Source organism: Aphelocoma coerulescens, chromosome 3 (genome assembly GCF_041296385.1).
Source record: "Aphelocoma coerulescens isolate FSJ_1873_10779 chromosome 3, UR_Acoe_1.0, whole genome shotgun sequence".
NCBI lineage: Eukaryota > Metazoa > Chordata > Aves > Passeriformes > Corvidae > Aphelocoma > Aphelocoma coerulescens.
In genome coordinates this window covers 5,267,697-5,291,432 of record NC_091016.1, presented here as the reverse complement: position 1 = coordinate 5,291,432, position 23,736 = coordinate 5,267,697, and the positions used below count along the sequence as shown (strand labels likewise).

The window sequence follows — 23,736 nt, the reverse complement described above, 5'->3', positions numbered from 1 at the left end:
ATGTGTACTTGCAGACTCAAGGTTTTTGGGCAAGCAAGACCTTTATCTGCACTTTAGCACCGAAGTTTACAGGTCGGTGCTGCCTTCATGTCAGGGGTCTGTTTTGTTGTCCCGATAAAGGAAAAGTACTGACTACTGTTCTCCTTGGAAATTTTACTAATTAGTTGTCTTACAGTAGCAACAGAACAACCACCCTTTTGCTTTTACTTTGGAACAATCTCCATCAACTCACCCCTTTCTGGGATCGTTTCCCTGACTTTATTCTCTGCTCTCAACCTAATTATTATTTGAATTGTGGGAATGCTGAAAAACCCAGCTCGGGGCAGATCGCTCAGTGGGAGATGGTTTATGTTGTCAGTTTTACTTATCCAGCAAAGGATGAGAGACGTAGCAGAAAGGGAGTTCTCCCAAGCCATGTGGTACACAGATGCAGAACAGAGGACACGACCCACGCACAGCAGGACCGGGAGAGACCTCCCAAGGCTGTCACACAGGGACTGAGATGCTCCACGCCCTCTCCATCGGCAGAGAGAATTCCTCTCTGCGGGAGGAGCAGGTGAGGGTTTCATTTTTTACATATCCTAAGGGCCTCCTTAGGAAAGTAATTTGTCCTGCCTGAACTTTTCCAGGATTTACTCCTAAGAGCAAGATTCTTAGAAATTTAAACACTTGAAGCCCCTCACTGGCGCCTAAAGAGAGACCAAAGCTCATGTCAGCAGGCACAGCCTCAGTTTTACATCATCCTGACCTGCCAACAAAGGAACACAACAATTCCTTTCCCTCCCGCCGTCAGTGGAAGACGTGAGAGTTGGGACTATTGACACTGATCTTTTCCCTTTGCCCCCCTCTGCTTAGACAAAGACGGACAGGAGCAGCCCTGCCTGAGTGTTGGGAAATAAGAGCCCTCCCACCCATCTCCTCCTAGGGCCAAGGGAGCAGGGAAAGCTGCCTGGAGCCGCCCCCTCTCAAAGCTGGATGCGGGGGAGCGAGCCTGGAACAAACGTCGCCTGAGCCTGTGGGCAGAGCCGGGAGCAGGGAAAGCTGGGAACAGAGAAGAGGCATTTCACGCTGTCGGCTGAGTCACCCCAAGTGTATAAAATCAAGGCCAGGCAGTCGGAGCCACTCCGAGCGGAGGCACGAGGCACCGGGACTTTTGGACAGGTACGTGCACGCGGATGCGGTTTAGAGGCAAGGATTAAGATTAAATCTAAAACTGGAATACAACAGTCCAATTCCTCCCATCTCCCTGCCAGTGTGCAGCAGAGCAGGGGATCCAGCGGCTCCGGTGACCGGGAAGCCCTGAGGCCGCTTGGCTCTTGCACGGTTCCATCTGACAAAAAAGGGCACAGACAACCAAAATACATTATTTTGGTGGTCCGGTATATACTGTTTTCCTGGTCCCTACTTAAAACCTGGGATGGCAGCAAAGGATAACAGTCTGGGCGAGACCTGGCATCATTCAGGGAACAGCAAGTAGAAATTACACTTTGGAATAAGTCTGAGATATTTCATAATACGTGGGGCTTTGGTCACCACCCTACACTGTAACATATTTTTGGACGAGGAGTGATCATTTTGATGCCGAGAAGCACAAAAGACACCTCAATAAGAAAAGCACTAGTTTGAGGCTGAGGTTAATTCCTTCCTCTGACACAGATTACCTGTGGAAACCTGTGTAAAAGTTATTTAGGACTTTTTTTTTGACAAAGACCAGAGCAGGGGTGGGAGGAGGAGGGAGCCCAGAGGGAGCTGTAACACTAAATAACATGTTTCTTGGCGCTCAGGCCTCTGGGGCCCTGATGCAGGAGCATATTCAGTTTCTGACCACTTTCACTGAAATGTGGTTAGGGAGCTGCATTTTCAGTGGATCCTTTCCCAGCAGCTGGGCCGTGCAGCCTGTCTGTGGCTCTCGCCTACAGCAGGGCCCAGCCCTGCCACTGCCTGCCGGACAGGCTGTGGGGCACTGCCAGCTGCTCAGGAGCCCCAAAGCGCCTCTGGGGTCCCCACTGTGACTGTCCTCAGAATGGGGCACAACTGCCCTAGCAGAGCCCACACAAGTCCGGGAGTTTTGCTCTTCCAACTTCTGCTAAGGGAAGGAAAATCCTCCTAACACAGGAAAGGCACTTTTACCTGCCCACTTCATCACAACTCAGCCCAGTTTGGGCTCCTGTGCTTTAAAGTTTGGCAACTCTCCTCTGTCCTTGGACCTATTCATTTGTTTTGCACAGACAGCCTCACAGAAAACAATCCATTTCCACAGGCACACTTGACTCTGTTGTTTGGGCATCACCCCACTGGAAAACTCCTCTCACTGGGCTGGCCAAACTGGACACTATGCAGCAGGACAACCTGCTGGCACTGAGGGTCCTGGTGTGGGATGCAACTTGGTTCATGCTTCCTGCATGAAAAACTGTAGGCACACTTAGACTAAGACTGCATGATACTTCTGTCCCCAAGGATTAATGTTTACTTAGGCTCAATTACAGAAGAGCTATTAATTATCCCTTATCACTGTCTGGATATAATAGGAAAGGGCTTATAAAATGTTTTACTTTTAAATAGTTTGTAGATGCCTGGAGGGATTTTAATTTAGCTTGAAATGTTGATGTTTTGTTTTCCCCTCCCTGAAACAAAAATGAAACAGATCTTGCAAATTGCAGGCACCTCGGAGAAGGATGTTGTCACCCTTGCTCATCTTCCCTCTGCTGGTGGGGACCACGGCATATAGCCCAGTGAGCAGAGCAGCATCCAGGGATGTCACCACCTTTTTCCAGCTGGCTCAGGAAGACCCTTGGGAGAATGTTAATCTCACCAGCATGTCCTGTGAGCATCGGAAGAACAGCACCTGGATCACCCTGCAGCTGACCAACAGCAGCCTGACAGCTTTCCCCATCTGCCTTCCAGAGGCCCTGGAGACCTTGGATCTCAGCAACAACCTCTTGGAAGAGGTGAATGGCACAGAGATAGCAAACCTCCCACAGCTGCGTGTCCTCTCGCTGAGGCACAACCACCTCTGGTCAGTGAGGTGGGGATCTGAAGTCCTCAGCAGTCTCCTCATGCTGGACTTGAGCTTTAATAAACTGTCATCTGTGCCACCCTGCCACGGCTCTGCCCTGCCTCACCTGAGGTGGTTGTCCTTGGCTGGAAATCCACTGATTGAAATCCAGCCACTGGCTTTTTCTTGCTACCCTCAGCTGCAGGTCTTGAACCTCTCTGCAACGCTGCTCGGGCAGGATGACAGCAGAGGAATTAAGGAGTCTGCTTTTGCTATCAGCACAGATCCCAACGAGGCCATGAACAGGACTGGAAACTCCATCAATGTGCTTGATCTGAGCGGGACCTTTCTTGAGAAAAGTGAGTTTCTGGGTCTCCCAGTGTAAACACGGGGCTTGGTCAGGCCAGGGGAGCAGAAGCCTTGCTGGGACGATGGCTTGCCTGGAGTGCAGGGGGAACACCTCACACTGAAAGCTGCAAACAGCTGGTCCAAGCATGCAAGGCACTCTCACGCAAACCAGCCTCCCAAAGGAAGGGCAGAGACCAAACACCATGAGACAGGATGCTTTGTCCCAGTGTAGTCACCCACCTCAATCCTAATCCCACTGTCTGCTACTGACAGTCATCCCCCTGTCAGCCCTGGGGTTAGTTTTGGGACATACAGGAGGAAATCAGTTTCTCTTTCCAGACAGGCTGTTGAAACCTTTCTTTGTCCAAACAGCTACACTCAGCTTTTAGCGCAGCACTGAGTAGCACAGAGAAGGGTTTTTATGCCATCCACAGCCGGCCAAATACTTCCACAGAGGGGGGAGACAATCCCTGCCCTGAGCAATCCACAGGATGTTTTTTTCCTTTTGCCTGCCTCCCCTGCCAGCCTCAGTTTATAGCTGAGGTGCTGAGGCACACAGATGTGAGATGCCTTGCCCAGCTGCTCTCAGCCTGGGGCAGAGCCAGGGCCTTAGGGGCTCCTCAAGCCAGAGGCTTCACTCCAACTCACATTTAATAGATGCACCACCAAATTTCCTCTGTGAATTTGCCTAATCCTCTTGTTATAGTGAGTTACCCTAATGACTCATGGGATGGAAAGGCCCTTTTGTACAAGACCTATTCTTTCAGTTTCATGCCTCTTGGCTATTTTTCCTGTGCTAGGAGAAATAAGGGATTTGCCTTTCTTGCAACAGTCGGGACCGTGTAGACCACTTTTCTGAGCAGAGAAATCCTTGTTCATTTAATCTCACCCAACAAGAAAGCTATTCCATATCTCTTATCAGCTTTATTGTCCTTTTTTCCCCCAACTTTTCCTCTGCCCTATGACAGCCTGACCTGCAGGGAATGTTACAAAAATGCAGCTGCGTTTTTCTAATACATGAGTGTTTATACACTGGTGTATTCCTTTTTGTTCTATTCTTTTCCCAAAGACAGTAGCTGCAGAAGGCGACAGATACTTTATATCTATGAATTCAAATCCTTTTTCTAGGCAGAAATCCACAGGAATCCTCTGTTTAGGCAATAAGTGTAAATACTTTTCTCTTTCAGTTCAACCAGAGTGGGCCAGAGACTTGCCCAACCTCAGATCACTTCACTTGACAAAGATGCCACGTTTAAGAAGCCTCAATAGCAACTTCTTCAAGTCTCTGCCTGGTCTCCGAGAGCTGCACTGTCAGGACTCCCATTCCCTGGGTTTCGTACAGACGGAGATGTTTGACAGTGCTCCTCATCTAAGCCATCTCTCATTTGAGAAGTGAGTTGTTTTCTTTTTTGTCCTTCCTCACATAATGCTGTCTTTGCCTCACAGTGCTGTGGTGCCTGGGAGCTGACTTGAACAGTTTGTTATCAGATTTGGGAAGGAGGTGTGGACTTGCTGTCTCTGCCATGTAAAACCTGTGATCTGGCCTGATAGAGCTGATACAGCCCAAAGAGGCAGCATGGGACTCATAGCACAATTAATTGTTTGCTTGAGGTTGTATCCATTGTGCTCCCACTCCTCTGCCTCATCTCCCTGTCCAATGGATGAATTCACCCAGTGCTGTTCAGATCAGCACAGATCCACTGAATCCCGCTTGTGATATAGAACAGGCTTCCAACACCTACAATGGCAATATCCCATCAGAGGAGAAGCAGGTCACTGAGGATTCCCTGCTCTGCAAAGGGTGAATGCTGACAATTTCCTAAAATTTGTATCTGGGAAGGAGACTAAAATCCTGTCCCTCCCACTTTTACTTTGAGAGTTTAATATAGTTCCTTGTTCAGCATTAGTAAAAGCAATGGTTTACTCCTCCTTCTAGGGGTAGTGTCTCTTGGTATGAAATACTGAGAGGGGAAAAAGTCTGAAAGTGATTTATCAAAATAAGAGCAGGTGAAGTGCACACAGAGCAGTCAGTATAAAGGAAAAGATCTGGAGAGCACTTTAAAACATTTTTATAATACCGACCCAGATTATAAGCATATCAGAAAACAAACACTAGAGCACTGGCTGTGCCTACAAACCAGTTTCAGGAAAAGAAACCCACTTAAAGCAAAAACCCTATGGATTCCATCCCCATTTGATTGCCCTACTGAATTTACACAGCACTTTCCAATGCGTGCAGGAATACCAGTTCAAAGTGCTAAAAATCATGCCCAAAGTTAAAGGAGTAGCAGTAAAGGTCCTAGACAAAAGAGAGCATCTTCTGAGCACGCAAAGCGCAGGATGGTGGGTTTCATAACTGGCTACTGCCAAGGGAACTGGGAATAGTGCTTTGTGCCTTACACACACTAAGGATGAGGGGTACTAAGCACACTCCAGTCGTTGGAGGGTAGCTCAGCGTTTTCTAATTACTGCATTTGTCATCCTGTAGCTGTAACCTGAGTTCCTTTAATCCTTGGAACATCAATTCATCGGATGGCATCACCATCAGCTTGTACGGGAATCCTCTGCTGTGCAACTGCCAGCTCTCCTGGCTGCTGTCCAAGCCCGAGAAAGTTGTTCTGCAAAAGTAAGTGAGCTCAAGGAGATAAAGTAATGCTCTTCAGACACAGCTTCAATGTGTAAGTTGTTTGGGGATCAGACATTCACCGCCGTCTAAGTTATTCAAATTTCTCGTGTGTTCTTCCCTTCCACAAGAGAAATGCAAAATAATGTCCCTTTCAGGGACAAAGCATAAAGTGTTATTAGCTGTGGATTTAAGGTGAGAATGTTTTCCTTCTGGTTTGGACCATATTTCACTATTAGCTGAAGATAGAAAATGAGCAGTCTTGATGTGCCAGCTCTGGGAGCAGAAACTGAAAAACTTTGGAAGACCTTTAACAAATCATTTGCTCGTAACCCTGCTATTCCCAAACCTTACATCACCACCAGCAGCCAACAAAACCCCTTGCAAATAGCACCATTTCTCACCTATTGTTTTCATGCTCTCCCACAGTTTTACAGACTAATTACAGTAAGCTGTAGCTAAAAGAAATATTTGCATATAAATGGTCTCTCCTCCTTTTGAAAGGCCACCAAGAAGATTTGTCATCAAATCTCTCAGAGAGCAGGGAAGTAGACTGTTGAAATTAGATAGTTTGTCATCGGGATGGGTTTAGCAGTTGCATTCTTTACCTACCAAAACTTCAGTGTCTGAGTAAGTAAAGAATTCGATTTTAGTCATTTGAAAGTCCCGACTCAGCCCACCTCCAGCTGCCTAAACCAGCTGGATTAAGAATCCTGGGAATCCTGTTACGTGTCTCTGCCTGTGTTCCCCTGTTACTGTGGCATTAAAGTCTGGCTCTTTAAAACAAGTTGCCTTGAATCCCGATGCCCTTTGCTAAGGTTCACAGCCATTGTACCAAAGGGTGCTTCCCCTCGGGCAAAAGATATTCCTGCACCTTATAAAACCAAAGCCAGCTAAATTCCACAGTCAGTGCTGTGGAAAGCTGCCTGAACTATTGCTAAAACAACCTAGCTTTGGTCTAGGTTTCACATCCTCACCAAAATAAAGACGGTTTTGACAGCAGGTTGCCAGTTCCAATCCAAGCAGTCTACAGAAACTTGTAATGTTCTTGTGAATCTTGACTATTCTGGTTTCCCTCTGCAGGGCTTGGGAGACTTTTTGCACATCCCAGGAAGATTCAGGCAGACCTTCAACATCTTTTTCACTGATGGAGCTCTATGATAGATGCCAGTCTGAGAGCAATGTTACACTGCCTGATTCAAACACAGCCTCTCCTGATCACAATGCTTTCAACTTCACCAGTGATGATGCCACTGCTGTAGTAACAACAGACTCAGCTCTGCTGACCAAAGATTTGACTCACACCAGCTCTGTAATCCAGGGGGATGTATTGAGCACAGCAGCATCCAACCCAATGCTAACCAAAGACACTTACACCAGCTCTCTAACTAAGAGGGATGTATGGAGTACAGCAGCATCCAACCCAACACTAACCAAAGACACTTACACCAGCTCCCAAATCCACAGAAATGTAATGAGCATGGCAGCATCCAACCCAACGGAGCCAATGCTAACAAAGGCCAACAGTTCCTCCCATGAGGAGGAGGCAGTTTCTGAATCCACAAGCACTCCCCCCTCCTTGGCGTCCGTAACCTCCTTCCCGGTTTTTCTCAAAGAGCTCTTTGCTCAGTCCTCAGATCACAGCTCCACAAGTCAAACTGGAACAGAACAGCTACAGAGAGGGCTCAGAACAACCGACGCGACCTTTCCCCAGAAAGGGCCATTCAACCAGACCACCAGTGATTATTCCACTGGAGCAACAGCAGTCTCCCACACCACCAACCATCCCATTCACTCCTTTGCCACCCATGCCATGGAAGGTGTCCCCCGAACGAGTCCCCCACAGCTGAACCCCGCACGGAGCAGCGCCCGGTCAGAGCCTGCACCCACCACACCATCACCACATTATGTCGATGACTACGATTATGAAGAACAACCAAAGGAAACCCCGGTGCAGCTGGCACACGTTGCCTGTGACTACAATCCTTGCAGGCACCTGCAGAAGCCTTGCAGTGAACTCCAGAGCATATCCCAGTGCTCATGTCCTGGCACATCGAGCGAAGATGAGGTTCCAGACCCACCCAGGCTCAGACAGGTGATTGAAATCACAGACAGCTCTGCACAGATACGCTGGTGTGCCCCGTATTCAGTTGTGCACACCTATGAGCTGATACTTCATGCCCAAGACAACGAGGACAGGCAGTTTGTCATGGACAACATTTACCCCACGGCCAGGCAGTACACTCTGTATAACCTGCTGCCATTCACCACTTACCACATCTGCGTGACTGCTTCCAACAAAGCAGGGTCGAGCCAGACAACAGGCCAGGAAATTCCAGGTAATTCGTGCACCCAATTTAAAACAAAACCCAGCTACAAATATGTTTTTGCTGCTCTGTCTGCAGCAAGTGGACTCTTTCTCATTACCACAATTATTTTGTCTGTATGTCTGTGTAAGGCATGTAAAAAACCTCAGAGTGAGCAGTATGGTACACACTTAGTCTCCTACAAGAACCCAGCATTTGATCATCCCTTAAAACTACAAGCCACTAATTAGCTCTGGGTTATTGCTCTACACATTCAAAGCTCACTGTCTCTATCACCTTGGTGTGTTTTTGTGAGACTCTGAAAATGTCCTTCAGCAAAACTATGAACCATCAGACTTCATAACCCTGATGTTTCTAAGGGAGAGAAAACAACCAAAAAAAAAGAGAAAAACTCATAATGAAGGTAGTCAACAAGAAAAAAGTCTTTGGACTCCTGTTCCTGTGCTAAGCAGCAGCAAACCTGGACACTAACCTTGAAAAGTTGTTTTTATCATCACCTACAAATAGAGTAGCATAAATTTCACACAGTGAGAGGCTGCCTGGCCAGCTGTCTGCCTCCATTATCTCTCATGAACACAGTCAGATGAGAGCTGTAATCCAAGGTGCATTAAGCTGAGCAAGACACACTCTCTTTTATTCACCGAGCAAAGTTGGGGGTTCAAGTTTTTTAAAGGTATTATCCATAAAGAGAGTACAGCTGAAAGGAGTGAGTGGGCTCAGTGCACAAGGTGCTGTGTAGCTCCAGCTCCTTTAAGTAACTGCAGTGGATGCAGATGATCAACCTAGCTTCAGTTCAGGAAAAAGAAACATGAAATTTAGTTGTAGTCACAGATTGTGCAGGATCTGTAGGGCAGGGGTAATTGCTTTGTTCTGAATTTTTATGATGTTCACAACTGAGCCTCCCAAGTGCTTCCCCAACACCAGCTCACAGGCAGTTGGGAGTGTGCAGTACAGCAGCGACCCACAGAAGTGGGGAGGGGAGCATATCAACATTTGCTTCCCAATGGATTTTAAGCAGAGAGGATGTTCCGTCCCAATCATCCGTCCCATCTATAGATTTAGCAGCTGATGATTTACCTCATACAGCAGCAGAAAGCCAAGTAATGAAACAGTTTAATGTGTGTGCTGCTGAGACTTGAAAAACCCAAATCCCCTGCACCAGCAGCAGATAGTTCTACAGACATCTTTCAAATGAACTCTTGGGTGCCAATTTCTGCACAATAATAGCAAGAGGTGCTGACAATCCCAGCTTTGAGCCTGCCATTAGAATCTGAAGAGATGTTTGTGTAAGGGCAGGTGGTTGTCCCGATCCGGTATTTCCCCATAGGTTTTAGTTCCAGGAGCTGCCTGTTCCTGCTGCTGTACTGACACAGTGCATAAAGCCCCCTGAACTCTGAGGGGAAGGTGCTGTACTGTGTAAAAGACTCTCTGTTCCATTCTTTTGGGGTTTTTAATGCTTTCAGTATTAACAAAAATAAAAGCTACACAGCTATGTTCTGGTTTTTTGTTAAAGACATGGCTCTTGGTGTTGTCTTTACCATCTACAACGTTTAGCCTGAGAAATGAACTCCTTTTGTTGTTTTGGAATGAACTTTCAACGTGTAGTAAAGAAATGTTTTTATCATGGTAAATGTGTGTTCTCTGATGTCCCAAGAGCTTTCATTTTGTATGTGGCAGAAGGAGGCAGAACAGATTCCTGCCATGTCTGTCCTGAGCCCCATGATTCAAACTCCAGTAGAAGTGAAATGCAAACGGAGAAGATAGGATGGTGTCACCTTTCACTTTGAAAATCTCTTTTATTTTTTATTTTCATATTCTGGTAGTTCAGACTTTTCTCCATTTGGACCTAGGTTTTTATACTTATTTCTGGCCTGGTTTTTCCTGCATTTTCTGGAGGGTTTAGTGAATGGGTAGAGGTGATCATCATTTGAAGCAAGCAAATGAGCCAAAGACTCGTTATCCCAAACTGGGGCAGAGATCATATATCTCCTTGTGTTTGTGCAACACAGTTCTAGGAGACCTTGACTGGGGTGTTTGGTTTTAACAGAAACAAAGCAAAATAAGAGATTGTGAATAGCAATTTATATTGTCTTATATGTTATATTGAAGATTAGCTCTAGAGAAGGACAAAAAAAAGATACTGCAACTGAAAATAAAGATTGTTCCAACTTAACTATTAGTCCAAAGCAAGAGGACATCATTTAAAATGAGATATTGAGAGGACACGTCTCGCTACCCTTTACCACACTGCAGCTCAGAATCGCTGAACTAGAAGGTTCATCACAACTGGTTTTTCCAACCAGTTCTCACTTCAGCCTCTCCTGAATTTCACAGCCTCCATTTCTTAAAAGTGCCCTTTCTGGGAGCCACACAAATATACAAGTCCCACAACCCCCACTTGTTCCAACTTAACATAACCCTCAACAGCCCATTTTGATCTGAGCTGATGAACCATCCTGAAGCACAGATGCCCCCACCAGGGGCAGTGCCTCTCTCTTACCTGGTAACACTCAGTCCTTCCACAAGTGGAATGCAAGAGATTGAGCAGCAGGATTAAAAACATGGGATTTGTATTTATCAACACCTATGAAAAGTATCAGTGCTTCAAATGCAGATTTTTTTTTTTTCCTACTACCACTTTATATTTTCACCAGAATTCATTTTAGTAATGACCAACTAAACTCTGTTTGCACTGGAGGGAGCTCTCAGAGCACTGCTCAGGACTGGGGCATTGAGGGGAGCAAAGCAACCTGGGGGCTGCACAAGAAAGCCATTTTAGGAAGCTGCCCAGCTTTGCTCCGCCTGCTCATTCCTTCCCCTCTTCCTGCTTGCACCCAACAGCAAATCCTGTTAGTACCTCCAGCTTCAAAGACATCAACCTTTGGCAGCATGACTGGAATACCCAGACATCTCTGAAACAATTTTTAAGAGCTATCAAAAGCCAACATATAGAAAATATATCACTAATATTCCACTTACTGTTTCACAGTTCCACTTGTCCTGTTTCTCTGAGAGGAAGGTCACTTGGGGCAAGTGCAGAAAGCATTGAAATACAGTTTTTGAACAGCTTGTGTCTCTGGCTTTTCTTTCTCAGAAGAAAGTCTTACCAAGATCCTTCTCCGTTCACTTGTCTGTGTTTTTCTTCTTTCCAAAGAACCAAGTCCAAGCAAAGAGAGTCCACAGTAGGCTATGGTGCCGGTGGATGCATCCCCTGGTGGTCATAGCAGAAGTGCGCAATGCTCCATCTCTAATAGCACTTCAAAATCAGTCACCGAGTCTCAGCAGAAACACTGGGAAATGGAGCTGATCCCCTCCATACAGGGGAGAAAAAGGCTCTTTAAGGGCCAGAATTCTTGCTGGCTGTGAGGGAACAGAGAGGGACACCTTGCTTTTGGTGCAACAAATGCCATTTAGAGGAGCAGTCCCTGAGAGCCTTGCAAGCAGGTGGGTGGGAAAGGCCAGAGCAGCAGGACTAGGTGCTTCCGCCTGATCCCTCTCAGCGCCAGAAGGGATCCCACTTTTCAGAGCTGTCCCAGGCTGGAGGTGTGACGGGCATTAAATGAGCCATCTGGGAGATGGTGCAGCCCAAGGCAGGGAGCTCACACCACATCCCAGGCTCCATCAACCTCTTCATGGAAGGAAGCACAAGTTCAACCCCGAAGCTCCCTCAGCAAGCCCTGCCCTGGAACAGCCGTTCTCCTTCACAGGGATCTCTGGAACAACACGTTTGTGTGGAGTTAGAAACGAGGATGCCTCTGAGGGCTCAGGATGTTGCTTGCCAAGAAGCCTCTGATTTGCTCTTTACCTGTGAAACAGAGAGATATTATCACAGGTGAGAACATGTTCCATGTTTGCAGAAACAGATATTCATAAAAGAACGTGTTTAAACTCCAGGTGCTTTTTATTTTTATCAGCTCTCCAAAGGATGCAGAGTTTGTTCTGAACAGGACAATCCGTTAATCCCAACCTCTCTAAAAAGTAATCCGGCAGCAGTACAAATTAACACTATTCGGGAATACATTCAGGAAGCAAGGTCAGTGCTCTGCTGGCATCTAGAGGGAGAGGGGGGAATCATCTCCCCAGGTATTCCCACAGAGCAATACTCATTCTTTCACCAAAGAGCTTCAGCCTGCACCGTGCAGACCAAGGGTCACTGACTCACATTACCCGTGTGCTCCTGTGTGTCCTCACCTACTCCTGTGTGAAGGGAAAGCAGGCAGAAGTGCTGAGAATTAACAGCAGCAACAGCCCCAGTCCCACAAACTGTTACTCAGCAGCTTGTCTGTCCCTGCCTCTAATTCCTTTTGTAGCCTTCTCACCAGGAATTTCTCTGCCAACTTGCCACTGATAAGGAAAAATGTAAGGCTTTTTTGTAAGAGCAAGGAGGGAATTACTGCCTGGAAAAACTGGAAAAATCAGTCTATGAGTGCAGTAAGATTTTTTTTTTTAACTATTGTAGATTTTAGACAGAAAGATCAGATTGCATTCATTGCACTTAGAGAAAAATAAATAGCAATGTTTACACTGGTGTCCTAGCAGAACAAAATCCCTACCAATGGAGTGTTTTCCCTCCCTCCCAAACCACAGGGCAGCCCTGTATTTTGTGCTGCTACAGAACCCTCACCCTTCAGTGCCGGGCGACATTACCTACAAGTACACACAGTAGGGTAGTACTTGTATGGCACTGCAGGTATTCCCTGACACACTTCCACAGTGTGTGTCCTCATTTTTTCCTAGATCCTTTGCTGAAAAGCCTGTGAGCAGCCTTTTGATCTATGCATGTCAAATTAGGTTTTTTAAAGGAACATAAGAAATAACTCTCAGAAAATATTAACAAGAAATGGAAGGAGTAGGATGAAAGGGACGGAAACTTCACTATACATAGTCCAGAGCAGGAGAGAAACAAAGCAGCTCAGAAGAAATCAAGTAAAAGAATTCCAAGAAAATCTATAAAAACCAGAATCCCTCATTCATTGTCTTCTCCAGGAGGTGGAAGCAGCGATGCATCCATCCCAGCCAGGCAGGGCTGGCACCTCCTGCAGGGCTCAGCCTCAGGCACCACAAGCCCAAACTTCTGGCATGAAACTCCAGATAGAAGAGGGGAAAAAATTCACATACTCAGCACTAAGTAGAAATTTTCTTCTTTGAAAAACTAAAATCTATATGTTGTTCAAAAAACTTTGTGCTGGGAAGACTTGAGTACTGTGTTTATTAAATGTTCAGAAGCTACTTGCTCTTATCAGAGCATGGTTAAGGAATGGTACTTAACTTATCTAAGGCCACGGGGTGAAATGATGTCACCCTCTTTTTGGCAATCATTCCTTCTGCTGTCATCACTGCTGCCTTGAGGATTCCCAGTGAGTTATCTCCAAGGAAAAACAAAAATACCACCCCCCACTCCGCCTCCCCCAGACTAACCTCCATCTCAGGAACACTGGGCCAGCAACAAACATCCCCAGAGGACTGAGCTCTGTCCTCAGTGCACCTCTAACTAAAAAACTCTCTCTTTGTGCAGCCGCCTAGTCACTCAAAGCCAGAAAACACAGAGTTTCTACTACATTTAGTCAAAATTAGGTCCAAGTTCTATTTGAAGGACAGAGTACTAAGCAGGCAAACCTCATTTTTTTCAAGAAACCAAGCTAAAAACCCCCATTACAACCCCAGGATCTTCTGTGGGGGTGTTTATTGTAAGATTTGTTATTGTCTCCCTGCTCCTTGTAGATGCTGGAAAAGATCAGAACAGCCAGAAATTATGATAAGAGGGTAAGGAACACAATATAAAGTGCAGGCAGCTCTGAGTCTAAACTCAGCTCTTAAGGCAAATCCAAAAGGCTTCAGGGAGTGATGGCTTTAAACGTGACCTAGTGACACATTTTGTCCTTTGGGTGCCCTGCCTGAAAGCTCAGCCTTCACCCTGGCATGACAAGTCCTAAGCCACAGTGCCTGCTCCGGGTCAGTCCCCATCCAATGCCACCTTCACACCTGCAAGGACCTCAGATGAAATCCAGCCATAGCCAGGGAGTTTATACAAATGAGGCAGATGAGGGTGACAGGGGCTAACAAAACCCCTTAAATTAGCCAGACAACTAATCATAAATCCAGTGCATACCTGAGGGCTGGTGAAACCCTTCCTCTGCCTGAAGTCCAGTCCCAGGGAAGGAACCCTGCCAGACCAAAATTGTTAGTAAGGAACCCACTGACCACAGCAGCTCTAAACTTAGCTCAGCAGCTTGCTACACACCAACTCAAAACCCAGGCTCCACCCAGCAATGGAATAAACTCTGACCCCAGATGATTCATAGCACTGGAGGAGTTGCTCTTACCAAGCACAGAGCCATGTGTAACAAGGTGGCTGGGACAGCACCCGCCCTAACCTTCCTTTCCTTCAAAATTCTGGAAAATCCTGGCTCCGAACCCTAGGGCAACTGAGCAACACGTAGTAGCTGCTGGTAACAGCACACAATCTGTCTTTGTGTTTTCCTGTCAGGTCCTTTGTGGCATCCTGTGGCAAAACCAAAGCCCAGCTCAGCACCAGAGAAATGCCACCACCCAAATTTACACAGTATCCTTGGATGGAGCTATGCCACTGATTATACACACCCAGGAGAAACCAGGATCCTCCTGGGATACCACAACAAACTGGGAATGATCCTTAAGCTGAGGTAACAAGGAGGTGACCAACCACAACCTAAACATCCCTCAACAGCTCCTTTAAAAGCTTGGCTCTCTATTGATTCCAGCTATAACATTGCATTATCCTGGATATAACATCCATATCCAGGATTCGGTACTGCTGCCATCTTTGCTTGCTGTAACTCAAGAGCAGGGTCAGAGTTCACAGTGATTTTGGTCACTTAGGGTGTGTTTCTGATGATTCTGGAGGTGATACAAATCCAGATATATCCACACTATTACTAGGTAGGCCTTTTCCCTGTGTATGACCTAGATGTGCGTTTCTCTACCTTTATACAACAACTGTTTTCCTCTCTGCCTGCTAAAAATTGAATATAAAAAGGCAAAGACCATCCATTTCCAAATCCTGGTCTCAGTTATGTTTCAAAGGTGCATAAATCCAGGAAAATAAAAAAAAGCAACTGCTAAAAATGGTTGAAAGATGATAGAATTGTTTTCCCTATTTCTTTATTCCGACAACGGTCCAAATGCTGGATTTTGATGCCTCACCACACAAAGCTGTTGCTGGCACTAGAAAACTGCTCACCACGAGGATGTGCTTCACTGGCAATGAGCTCCTGATGTAGGTGCAGCTGCTTGAAAATGGGAAACGACCTCAAGAGCTCCCATCCTCCACCTGTTTCTTACATCTTGCTGGTGCAGGGACACGTCTATTGGATAATTCTCTCTACAAAGGAGCACTTTAAACCCTGACTTTTCACACCAGCCAAAGATATGCCATAAAAATGATAGGGTTTAGGTATTATGTGGGCATTTTCCTTTCAGTCAGAGCTCTTTTTTGAGCTGCTGTGTCTTACCATGAACACAATACAAAATGATTCACTTTGTGGATTTGAGTATGTGCTTTGAATCTAAACTACATAACATTTGTATTGTTCAGAGTGAAGAAAGTAATTTAAATAGCTATTCAGAAATATATTTTTAAAACCCAAACAGAAGCTTCTTATAGCAATACAGCATTTGAGTTAAGATCATCCTAATAGGTATAAGCTATTTTTCAACTCTATCCTTATTTTTAGTGATGATAAAGCCTACCTCTCTACAATGGTAGTACAAGCTGAGTCTCTCAGGCACATGAGAAGTTCGGGCTGTTACAAAAAGAAGTATAACATTGTATCTCTTCTTTTCCTGTCATTCAATCCTCTCTAACTTCAGCTGTGACAAACCTGCTGCTTAAACCCCTTTGTGGCAACGGGTTCTGCAAAAAGCAGCTGTTCAAAACCTACCCAGGACAGATGGGATGGCACAGCAGGTCCTGGACTTAGCAAGGAAAGAGCTGCAAGATGCCACACAGAGACTTATAAAAAAGAAAGGCTGTGGCTGCCTGGCGCTGGGTCAAACCATCCCTCCCTCAGCCCTCGGCTCCTGAGGGATGAGGGCGGGATCCCGCGGGCTGTGAGCCCCATCCCGCACCATGCCTCCCTCAGTTCCCGGCTCCCTGAGGGATGAGAGCGGGATCCCGCGGGCTATGAGCCCCATCCCGCACCATGCCTCCCTCAGTTCCCGGCTCCCTGAGGGATGAGAGCGGGATCCCGCGGGCTATGAACCCCATCCCGCACCATGCCTCCCTCAGTTCCCGGCTCCCTGAGGGATGAGGGCGGGAACCCTCGGCCGCGCCCTGGCGCCCCCCAGCGGCCACGAGCGCAGCGCGAGACAAGCCCGGCCCCGCCAGGCGGGAAAACCTCCCCGAGGCCCCCAAGCGAGCGCGCGGCTCCTTTATAGGCGTCCGCGCAGTTCGCCGGCAGGCAGGTGGAAGGGGCCGTTTCGCCCGCCGGTTGAGCAGCGCGCAGGCGCGCGTTGGGCAGCCCCGCGTGACGCGAGGCCGGAAGGCCCCGTTCTGGAAGCATCCCGGGCCCATCCCGGTCTGTCCCGCTCGGCTCGGCCATGCCCGAGAGCGCGCCCGGCAGAGCCCCCGGCGGGGCCGGCAGCAGGGCCAAGGGCGCCTACCAGGACCGCGACAAGCCCGCCCAGATCCGCTTCAGCAACATCGCCGCCGGCAAAGGTGCGGCGGCCGCGCGGGGGCCGCCTCGGGGCCGGGGGCAGCCGGGCCGGGCCCTGCGTGGGCCGCGATTGGGGCGGGGGACGATGGATCCCCCGGTGCTGTGTCCCGCCCGGGACTGTGTCCCAGGGATAGGAGCAGGAATTCCGTGGGTTTGATGGCTGGGAGTCGCCCGGGATGGGCCGGCGCGTGTAGGGGATGCGATACTGAGCACTGACACGAGCCCCGGTCGCGCTGCGTGCTGTGTTCTGTTTCTTTGTGATTCCCCAGATTTAAAATGGCTGCAGTCAAGTGATCAGATACTAATTGCTTAAAAAAAGAACTGTGGCAATCAGTCCTGATACTGCAGCGTTTTACATCATTCCACTATTTGGGATCTTTTAGTCTATCTGGGAATTGCTTAAAACTGGGAAGAGCTTTCTTTTTAGAAAACGTGTTTAAATGATGGAGTGTTTGTAGTTCTTTAGATCAGCTTGCAAACATTTTCTTCTCTTCCCAGCTGTTGCCGATGCAATTAGGACGAGCCTTGGACCAAAGGGAATGGATAAAATGGTAAACTTTGTGTTTTAAATTCTCAAAATATTAAGCTTATTCGAGATGCTGTAAATTCAACATGTCTTACAGAGGATGCCGCCTTTTGCCTTAATTCTTTCCCATGTTTCAGTTTTTTAAGGGAAAGTGGGAACTAAATGGAGATCTTGGTTTGGGAAATAACGTTAAAGAGAATACTTGGAGTCTCAAATGAAAGATTTGTAGCTGCTGATTGGAACTGTGTTCCTGCCCTTTATTCCCAGATTCAGGATGCTAAGGGAGATGTGACAATCACGAATGACGGTGCCACCATCCTGAAACAAATGCAGGTTCTGCACCCTGCAGCCAAAATGGTGAGTGGTTCCTTTTCCATTTGGTGTGGATTTGAGGAGCAGTGCCTGGGACAGTGACAGAGCAGGAAATTTTGTGCATTGTGCTCCAGGAACGTTTATTCTGATTGTGGCATGTGCTGAAGAGTTACAAGCCCTTGTTTCTTACCCAGTGTTCCTTGTGCACAATCCCTCTGGACATGTTTTAAGACATAAGAAAATGTAGCCCAAACCTTGATCTGTCATTTAAGAAGGAAAAGTCATGTCCCAAACCATTAGGAAAGAAGGGAATGTGTGAAGGTATGGTCAGGTGGTCTGAGGATACAGTATCTGGTCCTTTGAGATGTTCAGTGGTCATGGATTTGGTTGTGGTTGGAGATGGAAATGAGCTTCCTGTGACCCTCCCCCAGGGAAGGAAAAGGTAAACCTGTTAGGTAGGTGTGTTCAATTTTAAATTTGGGAGAAAAAGCTTTGTTTCTGCAAGTGACTTACTGTACTATAGCTATGTTTGGGCCAAAGATGTGTCTGGGTATGGGTAAGCAGCACTCTGTATATTATAAATTTTTGTCATAATTTCTCCTTCAGTTGGTAGAGCTCTCAAAAGCACAAGATATTGAAGCTGGTGATGGCACAACCTCTGTTGTTGTCATTGCTGGAGCTCTCTTGGATGCCTGTTCCAGACTCCTTCAGAAAGGTAAATACATTTATTTAACATGCAGAGACTGTAGGTAGTGAAGTCTTTTTGTCCTCTTGCACGCATGTGATGAAGCTTAAAGTAGCTGTTATCAGTTGGAAGGATAAAGGGTGTATCCCACACTCCAGGGAAAACAGTCTTTGAAAATCTGAAATTAAGTCAGTGTCAGTCTCCTTGCAGGCATCAGCTGAACAGCAGCAGCTTTGAGAATGCCCAGAGAACTTGGAGAAAGTGTTTCTGGGATGTCAGGGATCACCAGGAAATGTGCAAGACTTGTCTGTGAGGACAATTTACTTGGAATGTTACAGCTTTTTGCCTCAGTTTCAATAGCAGAGAGTAATAAGGGAGGTCATACACCCGTGAAGAACATTCTGCTGAAGTGCCTTTAGTTCATTCTGACCTGAGTATCTGAAGTTTTAAAATGGAAAGAGATGAAGAAAAAACAAAAAAAAAGTATGTTTGAAAGCATGAAGTGTCTAACAGGCATTTTTTTGATGCTCTGCACAGGAATTCACCCCACCATCATTTCAGAGTCATTCCAGAAGGCTCTGGATAAAGGTATCGAGGTGTTGACCAACATGGCCCAGCCCGTGGAGCTCAGTGACAGGGAGACCCTGCTGAACAGCGCAACAACTTCCCTCAACTCCAAGGTACAGCTGCACTTGGACTGGCAGCTCCAGCCCAGCCAGGCCTCTCAGCTTCTCAAGTCTAAGAAAAAGTAGTTCCATTTTCTGTGCACCCCTGAGTGTGGGTTTTCCCCCAGCACAGCTGCTCTGTCCTTGCCATGGAGCAGCCATTAAAAAAATGCCATGTTCAGATATCTTTGCTTCAAAGTTCTGACATCAAACACTGCAACACAATGACAATATTGTCACAATATGGACACTGCTTATCAGTGTGAAGTCTCTCACCATGTTTTCTTTGCTGTTGAATCCCTTAGGTTGTGTGCCAGTATTCTAGTTTACTTTCTCCAATGAGCGTGGATGCAGTAATGAAGGTGATTGACCCAGCTACAGCCAATAGTGTGGACCTCAGAGATATTAAAATTGTGAAGAAGTTGGGGTAAGAAACAATTTGTAATTAGACAGATTTTGTCTCTGTGAAATCAGTTTCCCAGAGTGTTCCAGTAATGGGTTGTGTTTGCTTCCAGAGGCACAATTGATGATTGTGAACTGGTTGAGGGACTCGTCCTGACTCAGAAGGTGGCAAATACCGGTGTAACCAGAGTGGAAAAAGCCAAAATTGGCCTCATTCAGTTCTGCTTGTCTGCTCCAAAAACAGATGTAAGTCAGACTGTGGCTAGAGCAAAACCTCGTGCTCTAGGACTTGGGACATGCAAATGTAGTAACAAATGTTTTTTTAAGATGCTGTGGTGTCAACGCTATGCCACAGCTAGAGTGAAGGGCTTCTGGGTACTAAAAAAATTAGCTGGTATAAAAAAGAAAATTGTTTAAATTTTGAGAAATACTGAACTGTCTCATAGTATTTTGCTGTTATTTGTTTATAATTACAGCATCTTAAGTTGAAAAACATGTAACATTTTTATACCTGCTTTTAAAGTCAGCTCACAATACTTGCTTTTCTCTTTTTTTAAATAGATGGACAACCAGATAGTTGTTTCTGATTATGCTCAAATGGACAGGGTGCTGCGTGAGGAGAGGGCCTACATCCTGAACTTGGTGAAGCAGATCAAGAAGGCTGGGTGCAACGTGCTGCTCATTCAGAAGTCCATTCTGCGGTACGTTAATACCCAGGCACCCGCTCTCGGTGGGTGCTCAAGGGGACAGCTGGAACTGTTTGGAAAGCTGAAGCCAAACACAGTCACACCTGGCAGAGTAACAGTGACTGTACCTTTAGAAAGCACCAGCCTTGTCTGTATTTTGAATTTGATGATATCCTTACTTTGTACTCTGAAGAATTTGAGGCCTGGGAACTGACTCCTTCCCTCTTGTTTTCAGGGATGCTCTCAGTGACCTGGCCCTCCATTTTCTGAACAAAGTTAAGATCATGGTGGTTAAAGACATTGAAAGAGAGGACATTGAGTTTATATGTAAGGTAAGGTGGGTCATATAAATAAGCAACAGTGTTTAAAATCTACCCCGAAACTAACTGCCCAGCCAGGGCCAGTTTATTGTGACATTTTCACAAGTTTCATCTTGTGACTATAATGCAAGAACAGACATTTCCCTAAAAAACATTCCTGCTCTGCTGAGCAGTCACACTTGTATGGAAGGATTCAGGACAGATGTAAAAGCCACAGTCCCTTCTGCATTTTACTGTCCTATGCAGAAGAACAACATGCAGTGTACTTGCTGACTCTGCAGTCAGCCTCTGGATTAATTTTTTTTCCCATTATTTTTTCAGACAATTGGAACTAAGCCTGTGGCTCACATTGACCAGTTCACCCCTGACATGCTGGGCTCTGCTGAGCTGGCAGAGGAGGTCAACTTGAACGGTTCTGGGAAACTAATAAAGGTGAGTGAGACACAAAATGTTAATACCCACTTAGCATCTGTCAGCTGTATTAATAACTGGTAGCTTTAATGTTTTTTACTATGGAATTTATTACATTTAATCTAGCTACTCAGAGCATCTAAGCTCTGAGTAGCTACCGACTTTGGCAGTGCAGTGGTTTTGCTTGGCCAGACATCAGTGCTGTTACACAGTTTAAAAAGTGCCAATGGCAGTGTCTTTTTGTCCAAACTTTAATTTTTTTTCCCCAGTGTCAGTATTTGGTTTTATGCTTTAGATCACAGGCTGCACAAACCCTGGGAAAACGGTGAGCATCGTGGTACGTGGATCCAACAAACTCGTCCTGGAGGAAGCCGAGCGCTCCATTCACGATGCCCTGTGTGTCATAAGGTGCTTAGTGAAGAAAAGGTAACGTCTCAGTTTGGTTAATTAATGACACATAAAGCCTGATGGTGTGTGCACTTCTGTGAAGTGAGGTCTGATGGTCATTTCTGTGCTCTCAGGGCTTTGATTGCTGGTGGTGGAGCCCCGGAGATCGAGCTGGCGCTGCGGCTGAACGAGTACGCACGGACACTGAAGGGGATGGAGTCCTACTGTGTCCGTGCCTACGGGGATGCACTCGAGGTCATTCCCTCCACCCTGGCTGAGAACGCAGGGCTCAATCCCATTTCCACGGTAACAGAGCTCAGAAATAGACATGCCCAAGGAGAGAAAACAGCTGGCATTAACGTCAGAAAGGTAATGAGGGGTTAGAATACCTGGGTATTACAGGAGAAATGCTTAACCTTAGGGCTGGACTAGTGAGAGGGCAAGTGGGTGCTGCATAGTGGTAGCCTCCTTAAAAGTAGCAGAGGGAAATTACAGCTTGTTCTCTTACAAGCTTACCCTGAGCATTGGTATCAAACGCCGTACCCAAAGGACAAGAGACATCTCCTGTCTCTACAACAGCATTTCAGCTACAACAGTCGATCAGTTTAGAATGATGCATCAGTATGATCTGCAGTGGAAGGTGTTTGTAAGCTGGGAGTAGCACCACAGCTTCTTCTCAGTTGGCTCTCTTGACTTTTTCTGTTGGCTGATTTTTACTGGAAATGTCAAATGCCTGGGGAGAGATGTGTGCTGTAATGCCCCTGTTGTAGATGAAAGCCCTGTCATAGTCTAGGAGTTGACTGCCCTCAGGATTCTGCTAAAAGAAAACGTGCTAAATGTGACTGCAGTCTGTCTTGCACAAAGTGAAGGCTCCCTGTTCCCCTAGGGTGGCATTTCCAACATCCTGGAGGAGCTGGTCGTGCAGCCTCTGCTGGTGTCTTTGAGTGCACTGACCCTCGCAACAGAAACCGTGCGCAGCATTCTCAAGATTGACGATGTGGTGAGTGGTGTTGGCATCGTGGTTTGGGTTATCTTTCCTTCACGAGCACCAGGATGTTGTCATTCATTTGCTGCGCTTCAAAATACAGCTACTGTGTAGTGTTCTCAGTTTGTGTGCTGCTTAAGACCATTCAGCCTTTCAATGACTGCAGCTGAAATTAAATGCACTATAAATACTGCACCATAAAGCAGGGAATTAGAGTCACTAAAACCCCAGGATCTTTAAACAAAGGAGGGATTGTGATGTATGCTGTGATTTCTTCTGCCTGACTGTGTGCCCTCCTTGCAGGTGAACACTCGAGGGTAAGCTGAGCAGAGAGGTGGGGACCATGGCCTCGAGCTCCTGCCCTGTAGCTGGAATATGGATTCCTCACCAAAAGCGCCTGTGTGAATTGTCTTAAAGTCCACCAAGACTGATGTACTTTGATCAGGTTTAACTTAAAAAACAGTTGGTTTTCAAAAAGAAAGTGCTGTTTTATCAATAAACACGCAGTAGTCTACCTGAGTCTTTGCTGTATACCTTTGTTAGAATTTGTTGCATTCGGTTTTCTGTGCTCCTCTTTATCTCTGAAATGTTTAAGGCAACTTATTAGTTCTAGTGATATATTCTAAAAACACCCTTGAAGTGCACTCTAGTAACACTTAGCTGGCTTAGAGCTGCTCCTCCAGAAGCTTTCCCTAAGGGAGTGGTGTTACTGCCCTTAAGGATGCGGGGCTAGAGGGGAGGAGGATCTTTGCAGTGGGAGCACATCACATTCCTTGCTCTCCTGAGGTCTGCAGTGATTCCTGATGCCATCACATGACCCAGAGTCCTACAACGGGTGCTTTTTACTCTGTCTCTTCCCCCTGCCCCCAGACTGATTGGTTTCCCCAAAGCTGGCCAAGAAGTCAAAAGTACACTGTTCTGTAATAAAGCAAATTAGCTTTCCAAATTCTAATTCTTAGCCTGACATTTTGACTTAACCCTTTCATCTCCATCATTGCCATATTGAAACAACCCAATTCCTCTGTTTAAAGGAGTGTATCTTCCATTTCTTCTCACATTTCCATTCATGATTGGCTGGAGCTGGAACTTTTGAGTGAACTTCCACCATGATGTTGACCTGTTACTGAAATACTTTCCTGTGACTTGCCAAGTGGAACAAACAGAATAACTCAAATACTAATTAATAAATAAGACAATCGATTTAGTCATTAATATTCTGCATTAATTATTCATTGCCTGTTTAAAATAGCAAAAATTGCAAATGCTGCCCTACCCCCCAGGCTCACATCCAGCAATGATCACTTAGTTTACGTGCTATGATTTAAAGCTTTAATCCCCCATTATCAGAGAGTTACAATTCTTGACAATTAC

General features: G+C 46.3%; 2 protein-coding genes and 1 long non-coding RNA gene across 6 annotated transcripts; 2 read left to right on the top strand and 1 right to left on the bottom strand.

Annotated features, from left to right (window-relative positions):
• Nucleotides 1-998: 998 nt before the first annotated feature.
• Nucleotides 999-9,788, top strand: LRRN4 (leucine rich repeat neuronal 4). Of its 2 annotated transcripts, none has more exons than XM_069008943.1 (5): nucleotides 999-1,161; nucleotides 2,661-3,354; nucleotides 4,531-4,735; nucleotides 5,832-5,969; nucleotides 7,050-9,788. In XM_069008943.1, the coding sequence occupies exons 2-5, from the start codon at nucleotides 2,676-2,678 to the stop codon at nucleotides 8,521-8,523; spliced, it is 2,496 nt and encodes an 831-aa protein (XP_068865044.1). In that variant the 5' UTR covers nucleotides 999-1,161; nucleotides 2,661-2,675; the 3' UTR covers nucleotides 8,524-9,788. The 2 variants fall into 2 exon arrangements, with proteins under 2 accessions (XP_068865044.1, XP_068865045.1); XM_069008944.1 differs by having other exon boundaries at nucleotides 2,645-3,354.
• Nucleotides 1,246-16,451, bottom strand: LOC138107572 (uncharacterized). 3 transcript variants are annotated; one of them, XR_011149616.1, is made up of 4 exons: nucleotides 16,213-16,451; nucleotides 16,022-16,074; nucleotides 11,273-12,098; nucleotides 1,246-1,330 (listed from the first exon to the last, which is right to left on the bottom strand). It is a non-coding gene; the product is annotated as an uncharacterized lncRNA (long non-coding RNA). The 3 variants fall into 3 exon arrangements; XR_011149617.1 differs by lacking the exon at nucleotides 1,246-1,330 and having other exon boundaries at nucleotides 9,876-12,098; nucleotides 16,213-16,262; nucleotides 16,400-16,422; XR_011149615.1 differs by lacking the exon at nucleotides 1,246-1,330 and having other exon boundaries at nucleotides 9,876-12,098.
• A 339-nt stretch (nucleotides 16,452-16,790) lies between these two features.
• CCT4 (chaperonin containing TCP1 subunit 4) lies at nucleotides 16,791-22,884 on the top strand. Its single transcript, XM_069008942.1, has 14 exons — nucleotides 16,791-16,988; nucleotides 17,485-17,537; nucleotides 17,780-17,869; nucleotides 18,431-18,539; nucleotides 19,047-19,189; nucleotides 19,480-19,601; nucleotides 19,690-19,822; nucleotides 20,138-20,277; nucleotides 20,498-20,594; nucleotides 20,904-21,014; nucleotides 21,289-21,419; nucleotides 21,515-21,749; nucleotides 22,267-22,380; nucleotides 22,669-22,884. The coding sequence occupies exons 1-14, from the start codon at nucleotides 16,871-16,873 to the stop codon at nucleotides 22,684-22,686; spliced, it is 1,614 nt and encodes a 537-aa protein (XP_068865043.1). The 5' UTR covers nucleotides 16,791-16,870; the 3' UTR covers nucleotides 22,687-22,884.
• Nucleotides 22,885-23,736: the final 852 nt, after the last annotated feature.

Excerpts from the sequence above, each read along its gene's own strand:
- LRRN4 (XM_069008943.1), top strand. The coding sequence starts at position 2,676 with ATGTTGTCACCCTTGCTCATCTTCCCTCTGCTGGTGGGGACCACGGCA. Across the intron at positions 3,355-4,530 it reads CGGGACCTTTCTTGAGAAAA|TTCAACCAGAGTGGGCCAGA; the intron begins GTGAGTTTCTGG and ends TTTCTCTTTCAG. Across the intron at positions 5,970-7,049 it reads GAGAAAGTTGTTCTGCAAAA|GGCTTGGGAGACTTTTTGCA; the intron begins GTAAGTGAGCTC and ends TTCCCTCTGCAG.
- CCT4 (XM_069008942.1), top strand. The coding sequence starts at position 16,871 with ATGCCCGAGAGCGCGCCCGGCAGAGCCCCCGGCGGGGCCGGCAGCAGG. Across the intron at positions 17,870-18,430 it reads TGCACCCTGCAGCCAAAATG|TTGGTAGAGCTCTCAAAAGC; the intron begins GTGAGTGGTTCC and ends TTTCTCCTTCAG. Across the intron at positions 19,602-19,689 it reads AAAATTGTGAAGAAGTTGGG|AGGCACAATTGATGATTGTG; the intron begins GTAAGAAACAAT and ends GTTTGCTTCCAG.